Source organism: Polypterus senegalus, chromosome 1 (assembly GCF_016835505.1).
Source record: "Polypterus senegalus isolate Bchr_013 chromosome 1, ASM1683550v1, whole genome shotgun sequence".
Taxonomy (NCBI): domain Eukaryota; kingdom Metazoa; phylum Chordata; class Cladistia; order Polypteriformes; family Polypteridae; genus Polypterus; species Polypterus senegalus.
Window position 1 is genome coordinate 313,246,021 of NC_053154.1, and position 12,031 is coordinate 313,258,051.

Consider the following 12,031-nt stretch of genomic DNA (forward strand, 5'->3'; position numbering starts at 1 on the left):
CACAGCCCAGTCTTAACATTTTGAACGTGAGGTACACGTTAAGTCGTATCTTACTGAGCCTATAAAAACGTGACACACGACAGAAGCCGCATCTCAGTATTCAGCCCCTATAGACGCAGCCCGCTTGCTGATGTGCTTTGCTATTGCAGCTCAGTTTCCTACTCGAATGCTGCCATCTAGTGGATAGTCACAGAAGTTTTTTTGTTGCAAAACCTTGCAAAAAATAGTGCTATAACTACATAGTCCATGAAAAAGATATTTTATATTTTGAAACAACTCGGTTGTTGAGTTGAAGATGAACATTTTGCTCATAATGTCTCAGCGATTGAGACAGTGACAAACAATTGGATGAGAAGGAACCTGTAGGCTCTGATACAGATGGGGAGAGCTGCCCCAGAGGAGTTTCTTCATCATAAGGCGTCCGACTGTAAGGGTAGCACAATAAGGACATTCTGCCCCCCACTGAGCACAAACAGTCACCAGCTACCAAATGTGTAGTGGAAAGCGCAAAGAAATGTGTTACATTTGCGGCACATGTGCTTCTTTGCCTGCGCTCTGCGAGGTCCTATGCTTCCAGGACTCAGATTGAAACGGAGACTTCTAGTGGTGTTGCTGGTAAAAATAAAGTAATGAACAGTTTAACATTTTAAGAGAGTTACTGTTGAGAATAAAACTGCTGTTTTCTAATAAATTTCTTTACAAGTTTTGACAGAGTTCATAATCCTGTAGACCTATACTGCAGCATCCTGGCAATGAATGTGTAAAGCTCATTTGGGATGCTCAAATCTTAAAACAGTCAGATATTCCTGTGGCCAGAAACATTTGAATTTTCAGCTTAGTAGCCTCTACTTTACTCAAAACTTGTCTAACAGGCTGTTCTACAAATTTTACTGCCAACCAGAGGCCTATATAATGTGAACTGCGGTTCATCTTCTGGAGATTAGCAGACAACTGTATTAAAAAAAAAAAAATATGATGAGATCAAAACTGCACCCAGTACTCCAGATGAGGCCTCACCACTGTGTTATAACGCTTGAGCAGAATCTCCTGTGACTTGTACTCCACACATCAAGGCGCTATATAACCTGACATTATTTTAACCTTCTTAATCGCTCCTGAACAATGTCTGGCAATTGAGAGGTACGAGTCCACCAAGACTCCTAAATCCTTCTCATAAAATGTACTTTTGATTTTCAGACCTCCCAATGTGTATTGAAACCTCACATTTTTGCTTCCCACAGTAATTCTTTACATTTACTGACAATACATTTCATATGCCACAAATCTGCCAAATCCTGAAGACTCTCTGGTCTGATATAACAGATTCAAAATGATCTGCTAATCTACATAGCTTGGTATCACCTGCAAACTTAACCTCAGCTTGATTTGGATAGGAATATAAGTAACATTTATATCTATTAAAAATAGCAGTGTCCCTTAGCACTGACCCCTGCTGGAAACCACTCTTAACTTCACCCAATTCCTGTGTCTGAGCCAATTCTGTGCCCATCTACACACCACACTCTGAACTCCCACTTCTTTTAGTTTGATGTCCAACCTCTCATGTGGCATCCTATCAAATGCTTTTTGAAAGTCAAGATAAATATTATATCTTCTACTTTAATTGTATAATTTTGTTGCTTCCTCACATATTCCTGCATGTTAGTAAAACATGACCTCCCTCTTCCGAGTCCATGCTGACTGTTCAGTAACTATACTTGACATGTGCTGCTCAATTTTGCCCTTAACAATTCCTTCCATTTACTTACCCTGTGGTGCACGTTAAGCTTACTGGTCTATAGTTGCTTGGATCTGTCCAGTCACTTCTAACACTTCTGTCTATAAAAGTATGAATTATTAGGAGTACAATGAACTTATTGTGATAAAAGAATTACATTATAAAGGCCTTATTATAGAGGCAGTGGCGCTGAAGTATGGTTACGTTATGTTGGTGATGATTTTGTAGGATGCCTTAACCACTAAAGGATAGGAATTATGCCTTTTATATCAGAGATGTTCATTTACAGTCAAGAAAAAGAAAAAAGTGACATGAGGAGAATGAGCAAACTCTTTTGAAAATGTGACTAGGAAAGGATTTGAACCCATGTTTCTGCAGCTGGAACACAGCAGTGCCCAACATCAGAATATAAAGTAAGATGTCAAAGTAAGAACATCTGTCAAATTACATAGCACTGTCAAACACAATAAAACAATGATAAAGAGAACAGCTCATGTAATGTAAGTGCACGATGCACAGATCCTTCATTTTCTGTGACAGTTACGTAACGGCAGTCCTTACCTCCACTCGCTTGGTAACTGGCCAACTTACCATAAGCATCCATACTAGGCTTCAAGTCCTTGTAATTTGAGATTACATTGTTGACTTCACGAACCGTCAAGTCTCTGTATTTGTACTAAAAAAGAAAGGAAAACAAATTATTTATGTTTGCAGGGGTTCAAGCAAGAAAAATTTCTGAACATAAGACTTTGGAAACAAATTTGTGCAAAACTTCTATGTTAAAACAGAACATAACAGAGTTGCCTCGAAAGCTTGCATATTGTAATCTTTTTAGTTAGCCAATAAAAGGTGTCATTTTGCTTGGCTTTTCTCTATGTTAAAAAAATTTGAAATTTCACAAATTAGAGGAGCCCATTCAATGCATCAAGCTTGTTTGTTAATCTAATAAACTAAGTTGTCCCAAAACTTATATAAACAATGCAAACAATGAACACATTTCAAGTACTGAACATATTTCAATAAACCAATCAAACAAACAGGAAGCAAGAGATTAAAGTGCAGGGAAATATTTTCAGAATGAGGCGATTTTATAAGTGGTGTACCTCCAGGGATCAGTGCTGGGGTTGCTGTGCTTTTTAACACTAGAATTACCAGAGCCTACAAAAAAACTCGTAGATCCGTCCCACCTTAAAATGCTTCGCACCTGTCCGTCAGCGTCTTTTGTCCTGTAAATGTGTGGATAAACAGCAAGCAGCCTGCTATCACATCCCCCACCGCCGCATATTTTTCTCAGCTCAAGTCTGTTAATCTGCGTGTCAGTTCCTTAGAGTTGTATAGAGTGAGAAGTCAAGCAAAATGAAACCTTTTATTGGCTAACTAAAAAGATTACAATATGCAAGCTTTCGAGGCAACTCTGTTATGTTCTGTCTTAACATAGAAGTTTTGCACAAATTTGTTTCCAAAGTCTTATTGTTATTTGGAACGCATGCATTTCATGTGTGTTCCGTGTCTACAACGATCTATGTAAACACATCATTAAAACAGAAACGTTTTTCATGTTTTAGTAATAACTGACAAAATGTAGACATGAAGTATATAATGTGTGAAGCCTGAATTCATAGAAATATCAAAGAAATACTTTCACAAAAGATACAAATAATAATAGAACAAATACTCTTCTATTCAAAAAATATAAATGGAGAAAAAGCACCCGCGTTACGGTGCAACATTGACACAGAGTTGATAAGACAGGTTCGGTGGAGCAACGGTATCAACTGTTGACTGGTAATCAAAGCTTCACGGGTTTGATCCAGGACGAGTCCAAATATGAGAAGTGAGCTGCTCATATTCTTACTATTTTAGAATAAAAACCATACATTTGATTCCAGTCTGTAACAGCCGGTGTAATTTAGGATACTTGTAAAGGTTAACTTCGTTTTTTTTTTTAATTCAGTTTTATTCTCTCAGCCGCAATCACGATCCCAACTTCCCGCCCCCCACATTTGACACTGCTGTTTTCACATAGACGCGCTATAACTGAGGTAAACTCAAATCATGACGACGGTTCTACATCGGATCAAAAATGCACTTTTGCCATCGCTGTACTTTGTATATGTACATGGGAAGCTCTGCACTCTACTTGTGACAGTAGGAAGTAAGTAAATAAATAAAGGTAAATAGGTAAATAACATTCAATCTGGCTCTTACATACAAAGGACGGTGCATGTGCCAAAAACATTAACATTTATATGTTACTTACATAAAAGCCAAAATCGATAGTAAACAGAGACTCTGATGTCACATTCCGACTTTTGTCACACTGCCACGACTTTCTGCTGGTCCTGCAACTCGTGCATGCGTCTTGATTTTGGAGAATGTGCTTAGAGGACACATCAAATGAATGCTGAAAATGCGTGGCAGCCATGATGCGTGTGCGTATGCGTTCTGAGAGTGAAGTATAAACGAGCCCTTACACGAAAGAAAGAGGAGTAATTAAGCTTTTTTATATTAGTTTATATTTCTATATTTTTTCTCACCTTACTTGGGAATTCAGTTTAGTTTTAGTTTTCCTTCATTGTGTACACTTAATGGGTTTGGATATGAGTTTAATGTTAGTGGCAGCTTACTACACTACAAAACACACTTTACTATTTAGATTTGTTTTTATCGGATAAAAACAAGCATAATCAAAACCAGGTACTGAATACGAACAATTTTACACAATTTTATAATTTTTTTAATATTTTCTATGTCATTTGTGCTGAACAAATCTGCGCTGACTGTTGACACTTTTTTTCCTTTTCTTTTTATTGCCCAGAATGGGACAATTTGTAATGAAAACTAGGTGAATTTTAAGGTGTAAGGGTTTTTTACTCCAAGTCTCTACAGCAAACAACATATCCTGCTCCAACGACAATGTGATTATAATGAATGCCTTCAATATTGCATTCAAAACTCTCAAACACTGGGCTTTGTTATGTTCTACCAGCCCTATTGATCTGATTCCAACTCAGACACAAACAATTTATAGAAAGAATTTTGCACCTGCAGGCCTGAAAAGATGTTTAAAAAAAAAAAAAAAAAATTAAGAGATTCTACTGTGTTCTGACAGGTGTCACCATGAAAATCATGGGGGCTAAGGAAGAACAAGGCTCTTAAGCTTGAATCAGTGTGCAGACCCCACCTAACTGTATTGAGGGAAACAAAAGAAAACAAGAATGTAGTGTTAAGGGGCAGTGAGACTTGAATAGCCCACCATAAGAACAGTAAACCCATAATGAGCAGAGCAAGGACAGGCACAAAATGACAGCATCTGAGATTAAGAACAATATATACATTATCTAAACCTGTTTATGAAGAGCAGGATCACAGGAAACCTGGAGCCTATCCAAGCAGGGTTGGATGCAAGGCAGAAAAAAATTCCTGGTATGAAATATCTACGATAAGGTTGATGTTAAGAACTAAAAGAATATGATATTTCAGCTATCTAATTTTGAGACAGAGAAAAAAATTGGGACAGATATTTTAAAACATAATTCTGCTCCTGGATTATTTTCACAATATCAGGTATTTTGAGCTGTGAATATGAACTAAAAAACATATATATACACACACACATTTATTTATTTATAAAGCACACAAACAACATCAAGACTGACCAAAGTGCAGCACAATAAAAACCCAACATATCAGACCAACAATAACCAAAGGGAAAAGTAACAGAAACACAAACACAAAAGAGCTGAAGAGATTCATAATACAAAGTACACAGACAGTCAACATATCATACTGGGTTAAAGGCCACGGAGTAAAAGTGCATTTTTAAATAAGATTTAAAGACAGCAAGTGAAGGAGTCTGCCTAACGTGCAAAGGCAAATCGTTCCAGAGTTTTGGAGTTACAGTACATAAGGGTGCAGCAGTTCCGACAAATAGAATGGGGCACAACCATTAAAGGATTTAAAGACAAATACAAAGACATTAAAATGGAATCGAAAACAAACCAGAAGCCACTGAAGGGAAGCCAAAAATCGGGGTAACGTGCTGATGCTTTCTTGTGCCAGTTAAAAATCGAGCAGCGGCATTTTGCACCAGCTGTAGGTGAGCAATGGTTGGCCTGGCTAATTCCAAAAAAAAAAAGCTGACTGCAGTAATGTAGATGAGAGGTTATAAAAGCATGGATCACTGTTTCAAGGCTGCATTTAGACAAAACAGGCTTGACTTTTGACAGCTGCTTCAACAGGAAAAAAGCAAGATTTTAAAGTGGAATCCATTTTCACACCTAAATTTGTGAAACTATATATATATATATTATATATATATATATATATATATATAAAATATTATATATATACACATACACACACACACACAAACGCAAAGAAAGGCGGCACATAAGTCACTTTCTATTCCATACACTTTACGCATGTATTCAGCTCGCTTTGTCACCGCAAATGCTGTGTGAACACCCGCCATCCGTCACCAGCTGCCGACCACTGGATGAATATATGCAGGCGGCTCGTGGTGGATGATTTTCAGTTTTAAGGAGTTAAAAGTTATAAAGGTTAAAAACTAACAGCAAGAATATTCATTCAAAAATGAAAACTAAAATTATGTTTAGTAAATTATTATTTGATTTCAGTTAGTCTTTCCAGCTGCTTTAATAGTTTTGTTTAGTTTTAGTTTTTCATTTTGGTTTTGTTAATTATTTTATTTCAGTTTATGAAAATGTTTTTTCAATAATAGTTTCAGTTTTGATTTTAGTTTTCACAACCTATAATAATCTTGATTCAGACGATGTTCATTTTCCCCATTATTTTAAGTGGATTCTGCTTGTCCGAGTTTGGATGGTGATCGAGCTTGTGTTGAGTACAGCAGCACACATTTTTAATTTGAAAGCTTTTGGGTGCCATGCAAGCAGCAGCCTTTTACAGGAGCACTGCCTCTTCTTTTTCTGGGACAAGAGTCTTTTTTTAAGACTATTAATCAATTTATTTAATTATTATTAATGATCATGTTAAGATGTAGCTTCTGGCTTGTTACCGTTAATCTTAAAAGAAGATATACTGCTGCCATCACAGATGCAGACTCAAGCGGTCCTCTCGTTTTAACCACTTTTTGGATGAACTGAGAACTTGAAAGATATCACAACTTGAATGAAGAGGTTTGGAAGAATCTGATGGCTACCTATATCTATAACATCGGGGAATATAGCAGACTCTGTGCAAGTAAAGAGTAAATGTTCCCTCCTCAGCTGGTAGCTCTGCGATCACCACTGCCTGTTGCACCTGATCACAGAGGCAGCTCATCCAAAGATGTAAAGAATACGGGAAAGGCCTCAGAACTAGACAGTTTCCATTAATGTGGAATGTTCCAGTGCTTTTAAATAAGGTGGACGAACTTGTACATGTTATGAAGAGTCCAGGAGTATCCCTGGTACTGTGGTATTTATTTATTGTGGAGACACAGCTTAAATGTATCATAGATGCTATGTAATGCAGGATAGTTTTCTTCTGATATGATCAGACATAAAGGTAAAAGCAGGAGAGGGTCTGGAGACTTATGAAGGAGATGTGAGCACATCACAAAGCCGATAAGTGTGACCCAGACTTTGAAAAACTGACAATTTCTCCACGTTACTGCCTAGGAGCAGCCGCATCATCCTGTTGATGCTCATTTATAAACTCAGCAACACAATGGTGAGTAATTCTGAGCCGACGTCTAACGGCATGTTCAGACACAACAAGCTGGACCTGCTGTATTCAAATGTTAAGGCATTCAAATGAACATCTAGATTGGTCTGACCATCTTACTGCTGCCTAGAGCCCCGTCATTGGTTGCAGCAGTTCTCCAGTATCCAAGCCAGAAGTTCTTATGTGTGTTAAGGGGACTGTTGTTTGTGTTATTATTTATAGATTATTTATAGATTTCTCTTTCTTGAGCTTCTGTGAAGTTCTTATTTCCACCTGGAGACAAATAAAGTACATCTGTCTAAAGAGGAATTTGACACTGTTGCTTAGTAAACAAATAGCCCTCCTAGCTTAAACACAAAATTTGTATGTTTTACTTGTAAACATGTTACGCAGGATAGCCTTGCATCTTCATGCTAAACACCTCATGAACATTTGGCAGAGTTATGTTTTATTTAAAAGTTTGTGCCATGTTTATTATTTATATGTAAATAATAGTACTAAGGTGTTGCACTGTGTTAGCCAATATGGATAAATGAGAAGTCAAGCAAAATGACACCTTTTATTGGCTAACTAAAAAGATTACAATATGCAAAGCTTTCGAGGCAACTCAGACACCTTTAGGCAAGATGTCAAGATGTGTGAATAACCGTGTAAGTACTGGTAATAAGTACTGCACAAGTCAAATAGCAATCCATATCTCTCTATTATAAAAAAAAATCTTGGGAGGGAGACTAGGTAGACGAGACGTGATCTTCTCAGAAGACAATTTGACATCCCGCGAGAGACACTTTAACGTCACGTGAGACAAGGCAGTGAGACAACATTTAAAACAAGTTCATGGACATCTAACCTAGCAGTTGTTGGAATGCGTTTGGCAGACATGCTTCATGTGCTCACAGCTCTTAAAACAATGCAAACGAGAAGCAGAACATGCAGCTCGCCAGGAGCAGCTGCAAGCCAGCAGATAATCCGACCGCATCTCTTTAGCATGCATTCAGCGACCCCTTCACAATATGAGCGGCAGAGAAGCGAAGTGGCAAAAAGACAGCTGCTGTGCAAGCTTTTAAATGACCTGCGCAACAAGCAGAACACGAAGCTCGCCAGCAGCAGCAAGACAATATGATCCAACGGCATCTCCTGGGGGTGGGTGAGTGAAGCAAGCAGGGGGCAGAGCCCCCTAGTATATATAAATTGCACGTCAAGAATTAAGAATGTCTGCCTTGTGCTCTATGCTAGCTGGGACAGGCTACGAACACCACCACGGTTCAAGACTAAGTGGGTTAGAAAATGACTGACTTTAAGAGAACATATTTAGAAAGACATCTTTAAGTTTTTTTTTTTTTTTGTTTTTTTTTTAACTTGGTAGATTTGTTAACGAACAAATGAAAACCAATGCTGCACTAAGCTGAGTTTTGATAAGAGCAATATAAAATTATTTTAGCTTGTTTACTTTTGTTATTTAATAAATATATGTTACCATCAATCCATGAAATTAGGCATTGTGTAGAATACTTAGGAATATACAGCTACAGCTATAATGATAAAATAGGAACATCAAAGTATACAGTCCCTGACAAAAGTCTTGTCGCTTGTGTACAAATTGACCTGAAGTGCCGCTAAAATATATTTCTAATCAAGGTTTTGTTACAAGAAATGGGTCATTTTAATCCCATCAGCTTTTGTAATAATGTTTCAGTGCAAAACGAAACTGACAAAAAGTATTCTAATATTCACAGCTTGGTAAAGCCATTGAGTCAATTTTTGGCAAGACACAAGTGTTGTCGCCTTGTCATAGGAGCTTCACCTGTGACTAATAATGGATCAATTAGGTCTCAGGTGTGTATAAAAAGAACCCCAGTACACTAGACCTTCACATCAACTGCAACTAGACCTCTGCCTAAGATTCACCCTGAGACTAAAGTGGTGATTATCAAGAGGCTGAAGACCAAATCCACTGCTGATGTGGCAAACACCTTGAATGTGTCTCAACGTCAAGTTCAGAGGATAAAAAAAAGATTTGAAGAGACCGGAGACGTTTTTGACAAGCCCGGGTCAGGAAGACCCCACAAGACAACTGCTCGAGAGGACTGTTTGTTGGCTCGAAAATCCAAGGCCAGCCCATTTTCCACTGCAGCAGAGCTCCACGAGACCTGGTCACCTGAAGTCCCTGTGTCAACCAGAACAGTTTGTCGGATTCTGTCTCGAAATGGCCTCCATGGTCGAATCAGTGCCCATAAGCCAGCACTAAACAAAAGACAATTGAAAAACCGTGTGGCATTTGCCAAGGCCCACAGCCTGCTGAAAGGATGGACGCTGGAAGGCAGAAGGTGGATTTTTCAGATGAATCTTCTGTTGAATTACACCACAGTCACCGCAAATATTGCAGGAGACCTACTGGAACCCGCATGGAGCTGAGATTTACCCAGAAAACAGTGAAGTTTGGTGGAGGCAAAATCATGGTCTGGGGTTACATCCAGTATGGGGGTATGCGAGGGATCTGCAGGGTGGAAAGCAACATCAGTAGTCTAAAATACCAAGAAATCTTAGCTACCTCTTATATTCCCAACCATTCAAAAGGCCAAATTCTGCAGCAGGATGGTCCTCCATCGCATACTTCCATCTCCACATCAAAGTTCTTTAAAGCGAAGAAGATCAAGATGCTCCAGGATTGGCCAGCCCAGTCACCAGACATGATCATCATGGAGCATATGTGGGGTAGGATGAAAGAGGAAGCATGGAAGACGAAACCAAAGAATATTGATGAACTCTGGGAGGCATGCAAGACTGTTTTCTTTGCTATTCCTGGTGACTTCATCAATAAATTGTATGAATCCTTGCCAAACCGCATGGATGCTGTCCTTCAAGGTCATTGAAGTCATACAAGATATTAAATTTGGATCTCACAGCACCACTACTTAATTTGCTGACATATTTTTGGATTTGCAGTAAAGTTGTTCATTTTCTGTATAGGCGACAAAACTTTTGTCTTGCCCAAATTTTACCTTTCTGTCTTGATTAAATGATAAATCTTTTTTCAGTGAAACTAATTTATTTCAGTGCATTAAACATCATTTGGCAGGGCTTTAGCTTTTCATATAAACTATTTCTAACACCAGTTGATTAATTAAAAGTCAGGTTAATAGCAGGAGTTTCTACAAAATAGACAAGCGACAAGACTTTTGTCAGGGACTGTAAAATGATTCAAATTTCAAACATTTCCTAGGCAATCTGTGCAATACCAAAAGGCAAACCGGCAAGTCATTCTGTATAATGCCAAGTTGTTACATACAATGCCCAGGGAATATTGAAGTAACACAGACATTTCATGGTTTGCTTAAAAATGTTACGCATTCTATGGAATTCCTAGGCGTTCTATACAATACCTGCTTTTCACACATTGCCGGTAATATACATATATACATATCTCTCTATTATAAAAAAAAAAAATCTTGACATATGAGAAGACTATTTCCAAGAGATTTTATCAAGTCCCACCCTCGTCTCAACCATTTCCGGTTAACAGCCCACGCCAACGGTCCTCTCATTCGTGTGAATGCTTTTGTCAGATACAGTTTCTGCGCGCTCAGCTCTTATAAATGTTTATATTTTCCTCCCTTTAAGTTCCCAATAAAAGAAGACTTATGTCCAAATATAAAGAATTTCATCCTGAAGGGTTATCAACAGAAGAAATGGGCAATCTAGCATTTACGCAAAAATTGTCGTTCGGTTACACAGCACATTAAATTTTACAGTTAAATACTTATCAATAGACTATGCTGAAACGGTTGGTGGCGACGGTGTGGAAGATGAAAACATCAACTTATAATATCCTGGAGAATATCTACAACAGTTAACACAGAACTCCAGTCTTCCACCAGCCGATTTACTGTAGAAAGGAAGGATTTATCGTAATGTAATTGGGTAATTTATGTCTGAGTGATAGGCTATGCAATAGAACAAGATTAGTTGTATTCAAAATTGATTGAACAATTCTGACATGTAAAATAGTTAGTTCTATTATGCATATGTAACAATTCCCATGAAAATAATCTGTTTAAATTGTTTGTTTGCTTCCCCATACATGAGCAGCAGAGCCGTGAAGTCCCTAGCGCGTAGTGTCCACCCGGGGGTTGGTAAGCGAAGTGAGCGGAGGGCAAAGCCCCCTAGATTTACATATCTGCTCTCTATATATAAAACCCCAAGACTAAAACTGCAACGATTTTATGTGACGTTTGTTGGTCACGTTTTTTGTCACGCTTTAAATCAGGCTTATTTTAAAACCTACATATTTATATTTGGTATCATTATTTTCAGAATTTATTGAACTTTAATGTGATGTTGTTAGATTTTCAGTTTTTATTCCTTTTTAAATTATAAAATAAAAAAATATCAAGAATTCATGACCATTAAGACGAGACTTTGTGCCAAAAGATTTAACCACGCCGACGCCGGAAATAAAAGACAAAGAGTAGATGACTAAGACAGCTGCTGTACAGGTTTTTAAATGTTCGAAGCGACGCGGAAGAGGTATATCACACAGCACGGTAGCAAGCCAGCAGCAGATCGAGCAAAGAGGAAGTAAAATAAAAAATAAAAATGTAA

At 38.0% G+C, this 12,031-nt stretch overlaps 1 protein-coding gene across 1 annotated transcript in view; it reads right to left on the reverse strand.

The window, feature by feature from the left end:
* Positions 1-12,031, reverse strand: part of LOC120516509 (tumor susceptibility gene 101 protein-like) — a 48,288-nt gene that overhangs the window by 17,588 nt on the left and 18,669 nt on the right. The window contains exon 2 of the mRNA XM_039738266.1: positions 2,330-2,414. Within this exon, the coding sequence (XP_039594200.1) occupies positions 2,330-2,414 (85 nt within the window). The remainder of the gene's footprint in view (positions 1-2,329; positions 2,415-12,031) is intronic.